Source organism: Ahaetulla prasina, chromosome 2, assembly GCF_028640845.1.
Source record: "Ahaetulla prasina isolate Xishuangbanna chromosome 2, ASM2864084v1, whole genome shotgun sequence".
Lineage (NCBI taxonomy): Eukaryota > Metazoa > Chordata > Lepidosauria > Squamata > Colubridae > Ahaetulla > Ahaetulla prasina.
This window is the reverse complement of record NC_080540.1, coordinates 186,726,326-186,746,916: the sequence shown is the minus strand read 5'-3', so window position 1 is coordinate 186,746,916 and position 20,591 is coordinate 186,726,326. Positions and strand designations below refer to the sequence as shown.

At 42.2% G+C, this 20,591-nt stretch overlaps 1 protein-coding gene across 8 annotated transcripts in view; it reads left to right on the top strand.

The window, feature by feature from the left end:
* Positions 1-20,591, top strand: part of PHC1 (polyhomeotic homolog 1) — a 274,243-nt gene that overhangs the window by 92,077 nt on the left and 161,575 nt on the right. For all 8 annotated transcript variants that reach the window (XR_009153197.1, XM_058166767.1, XM_058166765.1 and 5 more), the window contains 2 exons: positions 3,563-3,673; positions 10,135-10,212. Coding sequence is in view for 7 of the 8 variants with exons in the window: in XM_058166767.1 (XP_058022750.1) it covers positions 3,563-3,673; positions 10,135-10,212 (189 nt within the window). In the remaining variant the exon portion in view is untranslated. The remainder of the gene's footprint in view (positions 1-3,562; positions 3,674-10,134; positions 10,213-20,591) is intronic.

Here is a 20,591-nt window from a genome sequence, read left to right as displayed (position 1 = left end):
GGTGCTCTGGGGGAAGGGAGGCAGGCAGGGGAAAGGAGGCAGTTTTCAAAGCAGGGATGGAAGACAATACGCTTTCTAGCTCAATATGCTTTGAAGGTTCAGAGTGGGGGGAAAGGGAGGAGGAGGGAAAGGAATGAGCAGACATAGGAGCTAAAGGAACGGAGAGTGAATGCCTGCCGTAGGAAGTAACAGCTTCTTTTAAATTTTTAAGCACCCGTACATTGATGTTGTCATGTATCGGCTGTCCCCCTCCTGGTGGATTGAGGTTTAAAGGGTAAGCCGATATCGGGGGTTCAGTTCTTAGAGAAAGAGAAGAAAGAGCAACCAAGGCAGAAAGAGTGCCTGCAGCTATGTCTGTATCCTCCGAAGGGGGGGGAGACGCTGCAGAAGGAGAAAGAGCTGTGTCCGCAGGGGGAGCAGAGGCAGCTACAGAGACAGACGGAGACTCATAGGCATGAACATAGGATAGAAAAGAGGTAAGAGATTTCTTAGAAAGAGGATAGACAGTGGTGCCATTAACTTTTTGCAAACAATTAGCCTTCTTCACCAGAGAGTAAAGCTCATTCCTATGCCATGATGAGACTTTCGAGTTCGAGGAGCTCATTACTTACGTATGCATGTGTCGCGTCCCGGACGGGTAAGCAATGAGGGTGAAGGTGACGCACCGCTAGACAACGATCACGCCTCTGGACAACACAACAGGTCAGGACGAGCCCCCAGATGTTGCTGTTGGTCTGCAACAATTATTTGTTGTCCTAGGTTCCCTGTTAATGTTGTCCTGGGTTCCCGCAGGAACGGGTCTCAGCCCTCGCTGAGACAATTTAGTGGGTCCTCGCAAGGACGAAAGAAGCCAAATAAAAGACACCACACCAGGAGTTCTTCAAAATGAGATAGCACGAAGAAAGGGTTGTAAAAAAAGAGATGTTGTAAAAAGATCCCCCTTAGATCGCAACAGTCTCTTTTATTATGCAGTTTTAGCAGGGAGGGGTAATTACAGCAATGAGGAAATTAACATATAGAAACTTAACTATACCAATCAGCAAGCGTTTAGAGTATACGTATTAGCAAAATACCACGTGTTTTTCAGGAAATCATGCGTTTTACCTGAATAGAAACTCAACTTAAGGAATGCAAAACTAGAAGCTTATCTCAGGGAAGGCTAGGGGCCCAAATCAGGGAGAGCAAAACTATGCATCTAACTCAGAGAATGTTAGGGGCCCAATTCAGGGAGAGCAAAACTATGCAGGTCAAATCAAGTTCTCCTGGCTGTGAGGCCTAAGAAAACCTGAACCAATGATATATCCATAAGACCCCAACCTCCAAGTACACCTCCTTCAATTCTCTGTTGTAGTATCTATAAATATATATTTACAATCTAAAATTTCCAATCCCCACCGTTTAACAAAAACACCTCTTTGTGATCTACAGAATTAATAATCCTATCAAGTCCGTTGGATACTCGTAATTCCCTTAATAATAGATGCTTCCTCTATCCTTCTTCCTTTGACAGATTAAATTTATAATCCATATGGTTCTGAACGTACTCTTATTGTTTTAAACTTCAGTCTCTGGCAGGAATCTGATAGTCCTACTTTTTTGTGTTAGCCAAAAATGAAGCAGTTTCATATATGTCCAATGTCAATCTAATCCAATTCTTAGTTTCCCCTTACTGGATCTCTCTCTCTCTCTCTCTCTCTCTCTCTCTCTCTCTCTCTCTCTCTCTCTCCTCAGTCAATTATTTTCACCGTCGATGTTTAAATATTCAGTAACCACAATTATCGCTGCATCTCTTCTTTTCTTCTTCTTTATACTGTATACATTTATATCTCAGCAGCCGCCAATATTTTCTTTTCTTTTCAAGAATTAAAATTTATAATCCACCAAGGCCCCAGATCCCATCAGGTCACCAAGCTTTCATTTCAAAGCAGTACCTAGTGTCAGCGTTCCAGAAAACCCTTCTTGCAGAAAAGACTTCGAAGCAAAACATCTTTCAAAGTTCTTTTACTAGCATGGGTAATCTGGCACAGTTGGTTGAAATCCGAATCTGGGGATCCGGGTTTCTCCCTCGGTAATACAACCCCAAAATCCCTACCCTCATGACCCCTCTGCCAATCACATGTTCCAATCTTCAACCGTCCCATCTCGAGACATAACTCCGGCCACTCCTTCTCCAGATACGAGCCCAGCTTGACCTTGACTGCCAGGAAGAATGTTGTTATGTCTAATAGTCCCTTGTACCACCACCCCTCCCCTACTTTCCCACACAGTAGAAAGTGGCAGCATGTGGAAGCCTTCGGCTTAGTATGGCTTCATCCAAAGATGAAAACACTATTTCCAACTTCACAATGGATACTTCCTCCCCCCCCTTTTTTTTCAATTTCCCACAGCTCAAACTGCCCAATGTTTTCAAAGATTGTCTCTAGATATCTCATTGGTAACTGTAGCCAGCTGTGAGATATATTTTGTATCTGACAGATCCCAAGAGTCTTTATCGAGTCTTTGTAGGTCTTTAAAGGTATAACAACAGATCACTTCCTCTTCTTACACTCTCCTCTGGTCAGTAGATGGTGCCCTTATTCTCCTTTAAAGGCTTAGAAAAAAACCCTTTACAAGTTCCAAATCAGACGTCAATCCCAAAAGGTATTAATAAATGTATTCTAATACTCTTCTAGATATTTAAATTTTTTAAAGATAATTGGTCTGGGCTTTCCTTTAAATCAAACTTAATTCCTTTATGGTCATTTCTTCCATTCTTTTCTGGATCTATCAATAGCTCTAGAAGCTAAGTCGCCACTTATTTTGGGGGAGCAGTAAATCCTGCTCCACCTTTTTTTTTTTTTTGAGTCACACTTTTCAAAGCTTTTTAATATTTAAATCGGGATAAATTCATTTGCAGAAAGTTAGAACGTCCTCACCCAGCACAGCCACATTGCTCGTTGATTTTTCTCTTCCTGTCTCGCACCAAGCTGTCACAGGTTCAGTTCAGCCATGCTGACCATCTTCTCTCCTGTTGGCTCCAAGGAGTTTCTCCTGGTTCTAACGAGAAATTACCGTAGTCTTTGGGGCTTCCCCTCTATCTTTGTCAACCCCTCCGGGGTTAACTTTGACCATTAAAGGTCTCTTGACAGGTGAAATTGGGTAGGAATAATGGAGCCTGTTTCCCCAGTCCGCTTTGTTGTGACGTCGCTACAGGAAGTCCTTGAAATTATTATCTTAATAACCTCTGATTTCAGTTTGAGGTGGTGATCCATATTTGTTTATAGGGGATTGGAATTTTATTTACTTTCATTCAGTTTGTAGACTAATGATTCTTAAACTGATTGACCTGATTACCATTTTTCCTAGATTCAAATAATGTCATTATCCAGAAAAAACCCACAAGCATCTTATGCTTATACAAGTGTTTGTTTACACAAAATAAGTCAATATAAATTGTTTATTATCCCTATGATATGTCCAAAGTAACCTCTTGAGAATTACTTGCAGTTTAAAATTTAAAAGAACCACTATTGTAGATTATAGTTGCTCCATGTTCTTACTTTGGATATCTTCTTTATTGCAGGCCCTTCAAGCACTGCAGCGACAACCCAATGCAGCCCAATACTTTCATCAATTTATGCTTCAACAACAGCTCAATAGTGCTCAACTTCACAGTCTGGCTGCAGTCCAGCAGGTAAGAAGTCAAGACATACTAGCTAAAAAATTCTGTTTGAAAAGAGAGAAACCCCGGTACTGGAACTTCTGAGTGCCACCAAGCCTCCATCTTTTCATCATGCATTTCAGCATCTGCTTGAATTTGGATAATTGATTTTGAGAATATTAATATGTAGATGCTACTCACTTGTCTCTCTACATTAATTTCACAAATGCTATGGAACTTCTGAGTCAGTGTTTGGAGATAGTTTTCATCAATATTATATTGGAGGAATAAAAATTTCCCAGAATAAGAACATCAATTTGGTCAACAGCCATTCTCCATATTGGTGAAGACAGCAGCCAGAGTGGGTAATCCTCCTCCGTTCAGATTGGTGGACTGAGTCTGACAAAATTGTTAAGTCCCACCTCTGTTGCCGGGGGACCCAGCTTTTGATTCAGTCCGTCAGACTGGACAGACACATCGAGAGTTATTCCTCACTCTGATTGCTGTTTTCTATCTTCTTATCTGGTTTGGATTGCACGGTTTGGTTTTTGGACTTATTACTTGGACTTGTGATTTGTTTATTGGACTTATTGTGAAGTATTGGACTTGTTGTATAAGTCCCCGCAGGTTGGAACTTCGGCTTGCCTGGGCTGGGGACCCGCGGTTGCCTTGACAGCTCTGGGACTGTCATTTTATTCTTCACAGTCCCTTTGCCTTGTTTTCCTTTTAAAGCTGTCTGGATCTGGTTAGTGGAATCTAGCGCTCCCAAAGGTTACCACGGGCGCCCAGGTGGAGTCTCGCGCTCCCACAGCCGCAGAGGAGCCGGCCATCTCTTTTAGCCATTCTGACAGCTTTTCAAACAGCGTGGTTTGAGCACCAAAACCAGCTCCCACCTGGCAGTCCTTAGCGGAGCTTTTGCGCTCCCTCTCAGCCTCCGGGCTTGTTTTCCTGATCGTGGCCGCTTCCCTCGCTCCTTCGAGGCTGATTTCGGCCAGAATTTGCCAACGGAGCTGGCACTATTTATCTGGGAACTTCGTGCCCATCGCTGACTGCAGCCGCCATTTTAAATGGCTGTCAGACCCTTTCGTGCCATTTTTTTGCTGCCGGAGATTGCGGCTGAGGCTTTGACAGGAGCGCTGAGCTCCAACCACGTTGCAGGCTAGCAAGGCATTTTGGAGAGAGCGCTTGCTGCTTGTCGTTTGAACACTTTTCAAGTGGTGTGGCTTCTATTATTTCCTGCTGGGATTTCAAGTGTTTGCTTGACTTGTGCCTGCTGCCTGCCAATAGGAGCACTAAGCTCCGTCCTATTGGGCTTGGAATTATTTCCTTTGCACTTGGACCTTGCCTCCTTTGCTTGTGCCTCTGAGATTGTCACTGTTGTGAACATCCATTCTATTGCTGCCCAGTGACAACTGTTTACAAGATTCATTGTCTTGACTTTGTTTGCGCCTTCAACTCTCAGTGAAGCTCCATACACACACACACGCACGCACGCACAAACACACACACACACACACACACACATATAAAAGGAGAAAAATGCCCAAGGCTTTGAGCAAATCCCGAAGGGACAATGACTCTGACTCTCCTGGTCGGGGTGACTCCTTCCAGATATCAGCGGACTTTACACAAGATGTTACCTCTGCTACCCCAGTTCACGCACACAGATCCAGCTCTAAGACACCTTGGTCCGTTTCTAAGTCTCCCAGCAGGCATGAAAAGTGGCGTGACTTTGTCCTGCGTAAGATTTGTGACAAGGCAGTCGCCAAATCATCTAATCATTCAACCACGCAGGCTAACGTTCGGGCGGCTCCACTCAGCACTGCCTCCTTAGATCAAATCTCTTTGCAAGGTGACCCCTTACCTATATCTACGGATAACTTCTGGGGTGCTCCCAACTTGTCTTCTGTACAGACGGCTAGGGAGAGCGATCTAGCAGATCCAGTGGCCATAACGCAAGGTTATGTTCCAGTACCTCCTGGCGCTAACCAATCTGGGGATGTCAGTGTTCCTTTCCCTGCCGATCTTCAGGCCATTACTGCCCAGGCCATTCAACAAGGGATTCAGACGGGCCTTCGCCATCCCTCCAGGGCAGCCTCAGATCATTCTACAGCTTCCAGCCGCTACCTTGCCCAGTAGGAGGAGGAGGATGCACGCTCCTATAATGAACCAGTTTCACCTGACCATTCAATGGTTGCCGAGCCTTCTATACTGGAGGACCTTGAGCACCGTGAGTTGGAGCTCTCTGACGATGAAGGTCTAGCACCTGACCAGCCGGCGTTCACAGGCCTCTTTCCGCCTAATCTTTTCAAGTCCCTGCTCTTCAAAGCCATCAAGGTGACTCAACTTCATGCACCAGCGGGCAAGGTCTCATCTCCACCATCGCAGAGGCTGGCGGCATCTCTTTTTTCTGAGTCTGATCAGGCTGTGGACACTATCCCGGCTCCTCATTTGTTTGTGGATGTTGTTAAGCGACAGTGGTCAACGCCAACCAGAGCTCCACTTCCGTCATCTACGGATTGGTGTCATTTCAATGTGGCCACTGATTTGGCCTCCTTGCTACAATCTCCTGGGGTTGACGCCCCCATCGTTGCGTCCTTCACAGGTTCTGCTATCACTGGACAACCTGAGGAGGCCTTATGACCTGATGACAGGCCTGCGGATCAAGTGCTTCAAAGAGCACACCAAGGAGCCGCCTGGACCATTCAGTCTGCGGCCACGGCTTCTTTTTTCAATCGAGCCACCTTACTCTGGCTCAAGGAGCTACAAGACAAGTTGCCACCTGATGATACCAGGATCCAACAATTTTCGGCGGATGCCACATTACATTCTGCCAGATTTGCCTCTCGGGTGATGTCTTGCACTGTTGCAGCACGCTGCCTTCTCTGGCTTCGTAATTGGCAAGTGGTCACCTGCCACAAGTGGCACCTGGCATCTACGCCCTTTGGTGGAGACAAGTTGTTTGGTGATTGTCTGGAGTTGCTGCTGATCGAAACCAAAAACAATCGAAAGATATTACCTACTGCCCAACGTCGAGGGGAGTCCCAATTCCTTCCCTTTTCCCATTGCCCTTCCTCTTGGGGGTCAGACTGGGGAGCGGGTCCTTCCCATTTTCAGGGTTCATACGGTTCCAGGCAATGGGTCTTACAGGATAGGTCGGTCCGCGGCAGACTGTATGTGAGTATACGGCCCTTTCGCGGGGGAGGAAGCCGTTCTATCCGACGCCGCCGTTAACTGCCATGGTAGTTCTCCCATTGGCAGTAGATTGGCTCTTTATGCTGATCATTGGGACGAAACTACATCTGACTGCTGGGTCAGGGTTACAGTAAGATCTGGTCTATCCCTGGAATTTGTTTCTCCACCCCCACAATTCTTTTTTCCTGTGAGTCCTGAATTATTTTCATTTTAACCCTCGCCTTTTTACCTTGCCATATAAATTTATTAATCCCAATCTGCCAATCCTCCAAATTTTTATCTTTCTTAATTATTGGTATCATCCCCAACCACACAATTCTTCATTCGCTGCCCAGTCTCTCGTGACACAAATAAGAGGATCCTCTTGGATGCTGCAATTCATCACCTTCTTCTCATAAATGCTATTCAGAAGGTGCCAGAGGATCAACACGGGCTAGGGTTTTATTCTCTTCTATTTCTTGTCCCGAAATCCTCGGGGGAGCGGGGGGTGGAGACCTATTCTTGACCTTAAACGTTTGAACCAATACATTGCTTATAGGAGGTTCAAAATGCAGTCTTTACAATCTATTCTGGATGGCGTCAGAAAGGGTGACTTCCTCACTTCAATAGATATTACTGAGGTGTATTTACACATTGCCATTCTTCCCGCTCATAGGCAGTTTTTGCATTTTTTCTATGATGGGGTGCATTACCAGTATACGGCCTTGCCCTTTGGGCTGTCCTCGGCCCGAGGTGTTTTACTAAAATTCTAGCTTCATTAGCGGCCTCACTCAGGTCCAGCGCAATTCATCTCCAGTGCTATCTGGATGACATCCTCATTTTGTCAACCTCAGTTCAAGGGGCTCTTTGGGATTTACAGGCGACCTTGCAATGTCTGGCTGATCACGGGTTCACTGTCAATAGAGAGAAGAGTCAATTGACTCCAGTGACTCGTATCCTTCATTTAGGGGCAGTGATTGATTCAGTTGAAGGCAGAGTTTATCTCTCTCAGGAACGTCAGGATAGTTTGTGGGAACTTCTCTGCAAGGTGCAATGGGAGCATAAGGTTTCCCTATCTCTACTCTCCCAACTCCTAGGTAAAATGATTTCCACCATTTCCATCATCCCTTGGGCCCGACTGCACGCTAGGGACCTTCAATGGTTTCTTTTAGCATTCCAGAGAGCAGACAGAGGATCTTCATCAGCCAAGGTCCATGTTCCCCAGGACGTCCTCAGGTCTCTCAACTGGTGGCGATTGCTGGCACTGACCAAGGGGGTCCTTTTCCATGCTCCTCCACATTTGGTGGTAATGACAGATGCCAGTCTCTCCAGCTGGGGAGCTCACTGCAAGTCGGACCTAGTTCAGGGCATGTGGACTGCCCAAGATCTACGACACAACATCAATGGCTGAGCTTCGCTCAGTGTACCTAGCCCTCCATCGTTTTCAGGGGTCAGTCTCAGGTGAGCACGTGTTAGTGCTCACATACAACATTGCCACAAAGGCGCACATAAATCGCCAAGGGGGCACCAGATCCTGAACCTTGATGCAGGAGGCCATGAGATTGGGTCTTTGGGCAGAACGCCGTCTTCTATCGCTAGCAGCGGAGCATATCTCCAGGACTGCCAATGTGCAGGCGGCCTGGTTGAGTCGTCAAACCGTCAATCCCTCGGAGTGGCACCTAAATCCTGCACTCTTCCAGGCCCTGACAACGCATTTTGGCATTCCAACAGTGGACCTGTTTGCGACCCAGACAAACGTTCAACTCCCTCGCTTTTACACACGGTTCCCATCTCCTTGAGCAGAGGGCATTGATGCTATCCGCAGCCCGTGGTCGAGGGGCCTCCTCTACACCTTTCCCCCCATTCCTCTTCTGGCGAAGGGCTCTGCCAGGCTCTGCATATCTATCTGGACTGGACGGCTACCATACGCAGGACGGAGTCGTCGTTTGTCTCTTTTATTCCTCTCTCATTAGGTTCCAAGGTGACGTCCTCGACCATTGGCAGGTGGATATAGCAGACAATCGCTAAGGCCTATGATTTGCAATCCCATCCAAAGCCCGACCATGTGACGGCTCATTCAACCTGTAGTGCGGTGACTTCGGCGGCCTGGGCAATGCAGGCTTCATTGCAGGAGATCTACAGGGCGGCTGCGTGGACTACCCCTTCGTCCTTTGTCAAGCACTACAAGCTGGACAAGTTTGCTTCTTCGGAGGCGGCCTTTGGTTGTAGAGTTCTTCAGCAAGTTGTTGGCGGGGGGGTCTTCAGACCAGCCAGGGACCCACCCATAGTTGGGACATGGGGGGTTTTGGTATGTCCCACTCTGGCTGCTGTCTTCACCAATACGGAGATGGGGCGTTGGTGCTTACCTGAGACACACCTTCTCGTTCAGTGAAGACAGCAGCCAGCCCCACTCTTCCTTTATCTGGTCTCTCTACTTACATTTCTCCTACTTACCTTTCTCTCTCAACGTGTCGAGTCTGCTTCTTCGTCTTCGCCAAAAGCTGGATCCCCCGGCAACAGAGGCGGGACCTAAGAACTTTGTCAGACTCAGTCCACCAATCTGAACGGAGGAGGATTGCCCACTCTGGCTGCTGTCTTCACTGAATGAGAAGGTGCGTCTCAGGTAAGCATCAATGCCCCGTTACTACCTAGTTCCAAATTTGAGGACTAAAAAGCAAGATGTCCAATAAACTCTGAGAAAAGTTGTGGAAAAGAAGCATAAGATGTAAATTGCAGTGGGTATTAGTAAGAGCTGAATTCTTAAGTTGACAGAGGTCTATATGTTAATGGTACAGTGTCTGAGCTACTATACTAAAGTATAGTACAGTAGCTCAGACTACTTTTTTTCCAATTTTTCAAATGGTTATGAGCTGATGCAAAATATAGTCGTTCACATATCTAATGATATGAGGTAGGCAATTCATTCATATGACAGTTGCAGGCTGCATTCATACTGTACCATTAAATATGAAGTTTATCCATCCTTATTTCTGTCAGCTGAGCTTTAGGCCTTTTGGAGAGTTGTGAAGGGAGCTTTTGGTTGTTACTACTGATTGTTCACATGGTATAAATTTTTGCCATTTCTGTGACTCTGAAAAAATCTCAAAGTAATTGACTAATTGAGAATAATTAAGAACAATGTAAGGATCAAATCAAGAAATAGTCTGTTAAAACAATTGAGGCCTCTATCATAGTTTACCCTTGCAGAAAGAATATATACTAATGAAAAGTTTAATGTCTCACTTTTTGACTTTTTCTCAGGGAGTACTTAATAATATACGGTATCTTAATTTTAATTTTTTTAAAAATATTTCTTGTAGGCCACAATTGCAGCCAGCAGACAGGCAGGCTCTCCAAACACAAGCTCCCCTCAGCAGACAGCCACCACACAGGCTTCAGTAAGTAGAGTGATTCATGATTGTTTGTTTGGATACATTCTTGATTATGAATGAATATTTTCTTACCTAAATCTGACATTTAAGTCTGAGTCTGGAAAAAGTGTTTGCTGTGTGGGTGAAGAATAATATTAGAATGAAAAATGAAAAGTATCTGTTTTGGAGAAATAATGGTTAGTGTGTGTGTGAATGAAGACATTTTTAAAATATATTTTATTTATATATTTTACTTTAACATACATAAGTGCTTAGTAAACAGTGTATTGTCTGGGTCAATTTGCTTATACGTAATCATAATTTCTAATTTCTACTTCTGTTGTCTAACCATTGATAAAACAAATCCTATGTTTAAAAGTATTCTGTATTTTCTTTATCTTTTATCTTTAATGTCAACCTATCCATTTCTGCACAGTCTAGTATTTTTTAAATTATATTTTCTTCTGTAGGTGTTTCCTCATTTTTCCCAGTGTTGTGCAAATACAATTCTTGCTGCTGTCAAGAGATGTGATATTACCCTGTTTTCCCCAAAGTAAGACATCCACTGATAATAAGCTTTTTTAAAAAGTTTTTTATTTTATAAACAAACAAACATTTAATACATCAGTCATTTCTTCCGTGTGACAGCTCAGTGTTTTCTTCATGGCTCATCACTTTTTTGTTTCTTCTTTATTCATTTCAATTTAATATTTTACCATTTTTTTCACAAGTACAATATTCTTCTTATACCATTTTCTTACATAATTGTCAATTGCTTATCTATATCTTTTTTCTAACCAATGGTAAAATTGATCCCATATCTTAAAATATTCTGAATCATCTTTTTCTTTAATCATCAAAGTTAATCTATTCATTTCTGCACAGTCTAAATTTTTTTTTAATAACTTCCCCTTCCAGAGGTATTTTCTCTGCTTTCCAGTTTTGTGCAAAAACAATCCTTGCCGCTGTTATTACCTGTATAATCAAGTAAACGTTTTCTTTACTAATTTTCTCTGGTAGGATCCCCAATAAAAACAACTCCAGTTTTGAATCAATATGTTGTTGTGTCATTTCTTCTAACCATGTCTTGATTTTAATCCAATAGTTTTTAGCTTCTGGGCGTGTCAACCACATATGATAATAAGAATCTGGTAACTGATGACATTTCCAACATTTAGCTGATTTATCTTTAAACATTTTTGCCAATTTTTCAGGAGGTATATGCCATCTATAGAACATTTTATATTGATTTTCTTTATATGCAGTGGACATTGTTAATTTGTAATTCCTCTCCCATAACTGTTGCCATGTATCTAGATCTATTGAATATCCAACATTTTTGGCCCATGCTATCATTGTTTCCTTTACTTGTTCATCTTCTAACTCAATATCCAACAAAAAAATGTAATTTTTTAAAATTAATGTATCCTCTATTCCCGTGAGTATCCTGTCCAGCTCTGTCTTTTCTAAGTAAAAACCATATAGTTTAGCATCTTGTTTGTATTTGCATATACATATACCAATCTAATTCAATACCCTGTTCTTACAAATCTTGTTTCCGCTTCAATTCCCCCCATCTGTTAATAATTCCTTATATCTAACAATGTTTCTAAGATTAAAAATATTTGGATGTATTAAAACTTCCATTGTTGATAACCATGTTGGAATTTTCATATAATATTTGTCTCTGACCTTCTCCCGTACCAATACCAATGCATTTCTTGTGTAGTGTCTGTGAAAGTACGTATGTATCTTACTTCTCCCATACCATAAAAAGGCATGCCATCCCAGTTGCAAGTTATGTCCTTCCAAAGTTAATAGTCTTGTGTTCCTTAATTCCACCCATTCCTTCATCCAAGTCAGTGCTGCTGCATGGTAGTATAGTTCCCAATTCGGCAGTCCAAATCCTCCCTGTAACCTTGTATCATGTAACATCTTTATATGTTATATAAAGACGAGATATATAGACGAGAGGTCGAACGACTAGCCTTGTGGTGCAACCAAAACAATCTGGAACTGAACACACTCAAAACCGTAGAAATGGTGGTAGATTTTAGGAAAAACCCTTCCATACTTCCACCTCTCACAATACTTGACAACACAGTATCAACAGTAGAAACCTTCAAATTTCTGGGTTCTATCATATCGCAAGATCTCAAATGGACAGCTAACATCAAAAACATCATTAAAAAAGGACAACAAAGAATGTTCTTTCTGCGCCAACTCAGTAAGCTCAAACTGCCCAAGGAGCTGCTGACCCAGTTCTACAGAGGAATTATTGAGTCTGTCATTTGCACCTCTATAACTGTCTGGTTCGGTTCTGCAACCCAACAAGAAAAACACAGACTTCAGAGGATAATTAGAACTGCAGAAAAATAATTGCTACCAACTTGCCTTCCATTGAGGACCTGTATACTGCACGAATCAAGAAGAGAGCCGTGAAAATATTTGCAGATCCTCGCATCCTGGACATAAACTGTTTCAACTCCTACCCTCAAACGACGCTATAGAGCACTGCACACCAGAACAACTAGACACAAGAACAGTTTTTCCAAGGCCATCACTCTGCTAAACAAATAATTCCCTCAACACTGTCAGACTATTTACTGAATCTGCACTACTATTAATCGTTTCATAGTTCCCATCACCAATCTCTTTCCACTTATGACTGTATGACTATAACTTGTTGCTGGCAATCCTTATGATTTATATTGATATATTGATCATCAATTGTGTTGTAAATGTTGTACCTTGATGAACGTATCTTTTCTTTTATGTACACTGAGAGCATATGCACCAAGACAAATTCCTTGTGTGTCCAATCACACTTGGCCAATAAAAATTCTATTCTATTCTATTCTATACTTATTTTAGCTTTTTTCCTTTGCCATATACATTTTCTTGTTATCTTATTAAGATGTTGAAAATAAGTTTTTTCAAGTTTTATCGGTACTGTCTGGAGTAGATATAATAGTCTTGGTAATATATTCATCTTTATGATTGCTATTCTCCCCATAAGTGAAAGTTGTAGGTTTTTCCATCTCTCCAAACCTTTCTTAATTTGTTCCTTTAGTTTATAAAATTGTTCTCTTTTATCGTTACACATCTTGATGTTAAATGTTTTCTTAGGTATTTCACTTTTTTTACCACTTGTATGTCCAGTTTCTCTTATCTCTCTTTTCTGTATTTCTGTAATGTTTTTCATCAATATTTTTGTTTTTTTCTATAGCCCTCTATTTATTCTAATAGTTAAGGACCCGTTGTATGTGGTTCTTCCAGAATAAATACTAAGTCATCAGGAAAAGCTTGCAATTTGTATTCTTCTTTTTTAATTTTCATCCCTTTTATATTTTCATTTCATCTAATATTCCTGTTTAGAACTTCTAAAGTCAAAATAAATAACAATGGAGATAGCAGACAACCTTGCCTTGTACCTTTCATAATTTTGACATTTTCTGTCATTTCTCCATCATTATCTTAGCTGATTGTTTCTCATAAATTGTTTTTATAGTATTTATAAATCTCTCTCCAAAGTTCATTATCAATTGTTTTATCATAATTTGCCAATTTACGTTGTCAAAGGCTTTTTGAACATCTAAAAATATCATCACTATTTGTTTTTCTGGATGTGCTTCATAGTATTCCAGCACATTTAGTATTATCCTCATATTGTCTCTGATTTGTCTCTTAGGTAAGAAACCATTTTGGTCCATGTGGATAAATTCGTTCAATAGTCTTTTTAGTCTGTTTGCCATTATTGAGGCAAAAATCTTATAATCCACATTTAATAATGAAATTGGTCTATAATTTTTTATCAGTTGTAAGTCTGCATCTTCTTTTGGTATAAGTGTTACATATGCCTCCCTCCATGAGTCTAGCATTTTTGCTTTACTTAAGAGTTCATTATATAGTTCTAGCATTACATTACTCATCTCTTCTTGAAAGGTTTTATATAGTTCTGGTAAGCCATCCGGTCCCGGTGCCTTCCCATTTTTTTGTCTTTTAATTGCTTCTATCAATTCCATCATTGTTATTCTTTCTTCTAGCATTCCCTTGTATTGTTCGGTTATTTTTGGTAAATCTGATTTTTCTAAATATTTTTTTATCTCTTCCTCCAAGATTTCCTCTTGAGAATATAGTTTTTCCTAATAGTTTTGAATTAACGTCTTCTTTTCTTCATTACTATAATGTTTACTATAAAATTTCCCCTTTTCATCTTGTAAATGTTTTATTATTTTCTTCTTCTCTTTTTTTGTTTTGTATGCTAGCCATCTTCCTGGTTTATTTGCATTTTCAAAGAAGTTCTGTCTAGATGCTCTTAATTTATTTGCTAAAAACTCTTGTTCGTTTTTCAGTTCTATTCTTTTCTTAACTTTGTTATTTTGGCTATCTTCCTTGAATTTTTTCTTTAAAATTTTATATTCTTTTTCCAATTCTAACTGTTTTTGTCTTTTCCTTTTCCTTTTCTTTGCCATGTAAGTTATTACCAGTCCCCTAGTATATGCCTTCATCGTGTCCTATACAGTCTGGAGTGATGTATCCTCTTTTTTGTTTATTTTTTAAAAAAGACTTTAGTTCTTTTTCCACTAGTAGTTGAAATTCTTTTTCTTTTAGTATTGATGTATTCAATGTCCATTTCCATCTTGCTCTTTTCTTCTGTTCTTTCCATATTATCATCATTGGATTGTGATTTGCCCATATTTTTGAGCCAAAATTTACTTCTTGTATATTCTCTATCAAATCACATATTATAACATCCATATCAAATCTATCCTCGACCACGATAAATGTCTATGTTTAGACATCTTTCAGATTTTTTTGTCTCCAATATCTTGAATACTCAATTCTTCTCTCATTGTATGAAAGGATTTTGGCACTATTTTCCTTGTTTTTTTGTTTGTCTTTATTGTTTTATAATCCAATTCTGCATCCATTACAGCATTAAAATCTCCCATTATATAAATGTGTTCATAGTCCAGTTCTAGGATTTTTCTATGTAATAAAAATCTTCTTGTTTTTCATTTGATGCGTATAACGCTATCAGGAGTATTTGCTTGGAGTGTATTTTTATTTCCATCATCAGGACTCTACCTTCTCCGTCTTCAAAAAGAAACTTGAATTCTAATTTTTCTTTGATGTACAAAGCTATTCCTCTTTTACTTTGATGTATTAATGAAGTAAATAGGATTCCTAATTTTGAATATTCTAATAATTTTATGTGTTTTTTTCTAATATGGACTTCTTGTAAACCTATAATGTCCATCTTCAGAGAATTTAATTTGTTTAATGTTCTATTCCTTTTTGTTGCCGCATTCTGTCCATTTATGTTTATCAACATTGCTTTTATTTCTTCTTCCATATTTTACTTGTTAGTAGTTTTGAATTTCATCGGCCTAGTTTCTCTTCGTTCCATTGGCTCCTTGGCCCTTGCCCCTTCTCTCAATGCTCTTTCTTCCTGTTCTTTTATTTTTCCTTCTTTATCTTTCTCTTCTTTTTGTTGTATCTCCTGACACTCCCCGCTCCTCTCCCAGTGGTCCCACAAGTTGGTCATATAAAGATCTCGCTTTTTCAATAGTGTCTAATCTATGTCTTTGTTCTTGCCATGTCATCAAGATTCCTTCAGGAATTAGCCATCTAAAACTCACTCCTGTTGATATTAAGAGTCTTGTTAAGAATTGGTATTCTCTCCTCAGATCTCTAACTCTTTTAGGTATTTGCCTCAATATCACAATTTCTTTATCTTTGTATTTCAGTGCTGTGTTTCTTGCTGCTTGTAATATCTCCATTTTCAGTGCTTTCTTTGTGAGTCTTACATGTACTTCTCCTGCAGTTTATTTCTCATTGCTCATCTTGTGCGTACTCTAAAAGCTTCATCAATCCCATTTAGAACCTTTTCCTTAGATTGTACCAAGGCTTCCCATCAGTATCTCAGCTATCACATCAGGCAGATTTTCTCCTTTCTACTCCTCAATATTTTGAAATCTTAAGTAAAAATCAGATTTCTCCATTTCCAACTGTATTATTGTTTTTTCTTGCATTTCTTGCATTTTATCAGTTGAGAAAGTTTTTCTTCTAATTCCTCAACTTTCTTGTTTGTCTTTTCTGTCTTTTCTTCTTCTTTTTGAATTCTCCCTTCATGTTTCTCCATCATGTCTTTCATTTCTTTTATATCTTGTTTCAAGTCATCATGAAGTGTTTGCATGAAATTTTTTAACTCCTTCTCCAAAGTCTTTTCTGTCGATGAGGGACTCCGTTTCATGTAAAAGTGTTGTAAGTTTCTTCTTTGCACTCATTATTATCAATTTGTATTCCAATTATGGTTTATTTGTAATCCAAATATCTAATTCTCTCCAATGGTTGGATTAGATAAAAATCAAACGTATAGAAAGACAAAATCAACCACCACCCTCAAAAATCCAAAATCCCTATGTCAGCCTCCACTTTAATTAAGTGCATTTCTCCTAATAGATTGTTTTACTGTTTATTACTTTGTTAAAAGTTTGCTCTACTGAGTGTCTTACATGATTAATAGAGGAGGGGGGAGGTTTTTACTGTTCCCAGCATTAGGCTGACATTGCATGTGTGGGAGACGGAGATAGCCTTTTTAAACAGACGTTTGAACTGTTTTGGCGCATGAATGTAACGGCAGCTGCTTGCCCCACATACCATCCAGATGATTGACAGAGGGAGAATATCTGAAGAGAAACTACACATGGCCAAGGAGGAAGACGACATTGGATTATTACTGTATGACCTCTAGTAGGGGGAGGGATCAGGAGACAATATGACTCTGTGGTTTTGATTTACTTCCAGTTCTGGCTTTGCCTGTCCTGCATTTCAGACTTACTTAGTAAAAATTACCAATTTCTTCAAAATGATGGAGTTGGGTCTTATTTTCTTAAGTACTGATCTGAGGCAGGTTGACATTAAGCCAGAACTGAACCAAAAATCAGTCATCCCGGATCACAACCGAGGGGACTGAAAAAAAATTTTTCTTAACGATGTCGGAGCATGAATGTGAAACTGATAATGAGCAGCTACCAGAGACATCAATCACCTCACAGCTGGAAGACTTCTCATCCCAGAAATTTTCCGGAGGAGCTGATAATGAATCTGTTCTAGGAAAAAAGCCAACCCCAGAAAGGGAACTGGAGGATGAGGGAGGAGGCTTGGCTGCCGTATCGCACACTCTTCAGCAAGAAGAAAAAGTTCCTGTGGAATGGCAAAAGAAATTGGAAACAGTGGTGAGACGACTGAAGAAAGGTTTGGCCCTACATATTGAAAACCTCCCAGGACTGGGTAAATGGCCATCCCTCAACACTCAGCACGTTACAACACGTAAACAGGAGAAGAAAAGGATCTCCAACTGGCAGCATGAACAGCAAATTAAGGATAAATTGCAGATCTCTCAGGCTGTCAGACTTGTATCGGGAAGTGATGGAGCGACAAGCAGATCGTGAAAGGTATGAGACCCACACCCAAAATCCCTGGAGGGAGGGGGAAGAAGTGGAAACAGAAATTTTGACAGCCACCAGAGGAGAGGCATACAGCAGAAAAATTCTGGAGGAACGAGAGCCTGAGCTGCGTTCTCCGGGGACTGCAGATCTTGATAGAGGCCGGGGGACCCCTGCTGCACAAATGTTGCCTCGCAAAAGAAAAAAACCTAAAATCCCCCCAATTCCCGGGAAGTTTGATGGAGACCCTAAGGAATTAGGTTTACTCCAGGCTATGGTGGACAGCCACATGCAATAATGGGGTGAAGATTATTTGTCAGAAGCCTCTAAAGTGAGAAGCGTGACCCTCGTCTTAACTGGAAGGGCGGCTTCCTGGTACGTGTCCTTGTACCAAGAGAATTCCCCTCTCTTAAGGAACTACCACCACTTTATGGCAGCCCTGAGAATGAGGTTTGAGGACCCCTTGGCAGAGCAGAAAGCCAAAATTCGCATGAGGTCCATCAGACAAGGGAGGAGACCACTGGCTGACTACAACCAAGAGTTCAGCGATCTGGTACCTCTCATGAGAGGGTGGATGGAAGTGGCTCTTTTGGACATATACAAAGACGGCCTAAACGGGGATTTGTATAAGTTGTGCAGAGCCCGAGCGTCCCTGACTACCCTGCATGGCTGGTACACCCTGTTAGCAGAAATGGAGATCGACCTGGCCAAGGACCGCCTGCGAAGTGATCGGGGTTGGAGGCAAACCCCAACTCAGTTCCAAAGGGAATCGGCCAAAGATTCTGTTGCAGCGGAGAGTGGAAAAAAGAAACCCACGGGCTGTTTCAGATGTGGAAAAGAAGGCCACCGAGCGGCTGATTGTCGTACGAAACTGCCGCCAAAGACGACCCCTAGTGGCAAAAAAGCAACGGCGCAAGTGAAACCAAAACCGCGAGAGGTCGCAAAGAGGGGAGCGGATGTCGCCAAGAACATTCCTCCCATTAAAGAGGAGCTTGGGACTCCTTCCGGGTCAGATGACAGTGAGCCATCATCGGAATCAGACGAGGATCTCCTGGTGAGTTGGAAAGGGGGGGGGGCCTTACCATTCCAGTAAAATTGTGTGTCCCATCCTCGGGAATGCAAGGGGAAATGCTAGCCGTCTTAGACTCTGGATGTACCCGATATATCATCAGCCCCGATGTGGTGGAGAAAATGGAACTAAGACTAAAAACATTGAGCAGGCCCATAGCTTTTTGCCAGCTAGATGGGTCGTTGGCGGGAGGAGGCCCAGCCCACTTTGTGACAGAACCCTTAGAGATGACCATAGAAGACCACCGAGAAATCATAAACTTCATAATGGCCCCAGGGATGGATCAGCCTCTCGTACTGGGTCTTTCATGGCTCCGAAAATGGAACCCGAAAAATAAACTGGAAAACAGGGGTATTGCGACTCCAAACAAGGGCGCAAAAGGAGGAGAAGATAATTTTAAAAAACCCTGACCCCGATCCCCCTGAGATACTGGGGTCAATGTTTAAATGGCTGGAGGGAGAGGAAAAAATTCCTTAAGAGTACTGGGACCTATGAGAGGTGTTTAGTGAAAAGGCCTCTGACGTGCTGCCTCCCCATAGGCCCACAGACTGTGCAATAGACATTCTACCAAGGGTGAAACTTCCGAAACCAACATTTTACCCATGACCCAGAAGGAATTCGGAGAATTATGAAACTTTATAGATAAAAATTTGGAGTGAGGATTCATTCAGCCGTCTAGGCCTCTGGTTGCGGCCCCAGTCATGTTCCGGGATAAGAAAGATGGCACCTTTCGCTTGATAATTGACTATAGAAACCTGAACTGTGTGTGCGTGGAAAATGTATACCCCATGCCTCTTATGAAAGACATGCTCGCCCACTTGGCCAAAGGAAAGTTCTTTACCAAACTGGACTTACGGGAAGCATATTATAGAGTGCACATAAAAGAAGGGGATGAATGGAAAACGGCGTTCAATTGTCCCCTTGGTTGTTTTCAATTCCGAGTCCTACCATTTTGGTTGCAAGGGGCCCCTGCAGTTTTCATACAGCTAATAAATGAAGTTCTCCATGAACATTTGTTTAAAGGGATTCTTGTTTATCTTGATGACATACTTATCTACACAGAGACCATGGAGGAACATGTGAAGCTAGTAAGAGCAGTACTGTTGTGTCTTGCCCGCCCTCAGAGCAGCCGGGGCCTTCTTACCTGCTCCCAAACACTGAGGAATGTATGCCTCCCGGCCCAAGTCCTGGCTCCATGCCCACACAAACTGCAGAAGAAGGAGCATCTCCCTGCCCCAGCCCTGACTCCATGCCCAGGCAAACGGAGCAGCTAGACCCCTCCCCCTCCTCCACAGCAGGTGAGCCTGAGGAGGGTTTACTCCCAACAACAGCTGATTGGAGTGACCCTCGCATCAGAAGATTGGATAGGCGGAGGCAACAGAAGGAAGGGAGGGGCAGGCCTTAATGAGTGCTGAGTCATGGAGCCACACCCCATGGCCTATATAAAGGATCTACTTTCTGGCAGTCTCTGAGTCAGGCAAAAGTCGAACTTATCTTGCTGAAGTCACTTACTGGTCTCCTGCCTGCTCTGAGGACTTTGCTAGGACTTTGGGCAGAGCTGCAGAGGCAAGCCTGATTCGGATTTCCCTGACCCGGCTGTCAGCAGAGGAGTGGGACACGACATCTTGCCTGACTCCCACACATCTACAAGATGGATCAGCAACAGCTGGCGCTGATTGTGCAGCAGCTACAAACAGATAACCAGCAACTGCAACAGCAAGTCGCCCAGCTGACTGCTCAACTGGCTGCTGGGAATGCCCCAGCAGTCCAACCTCCTCCTCCTCCTCAGCGCCACAGCCCGGTACCGGTGCCGGAGAAGTTCTCAGGACGGATGGAGATGTTCCCGGCCTTCATGGCCGAGTGCCAGACCTACATGGCAATGC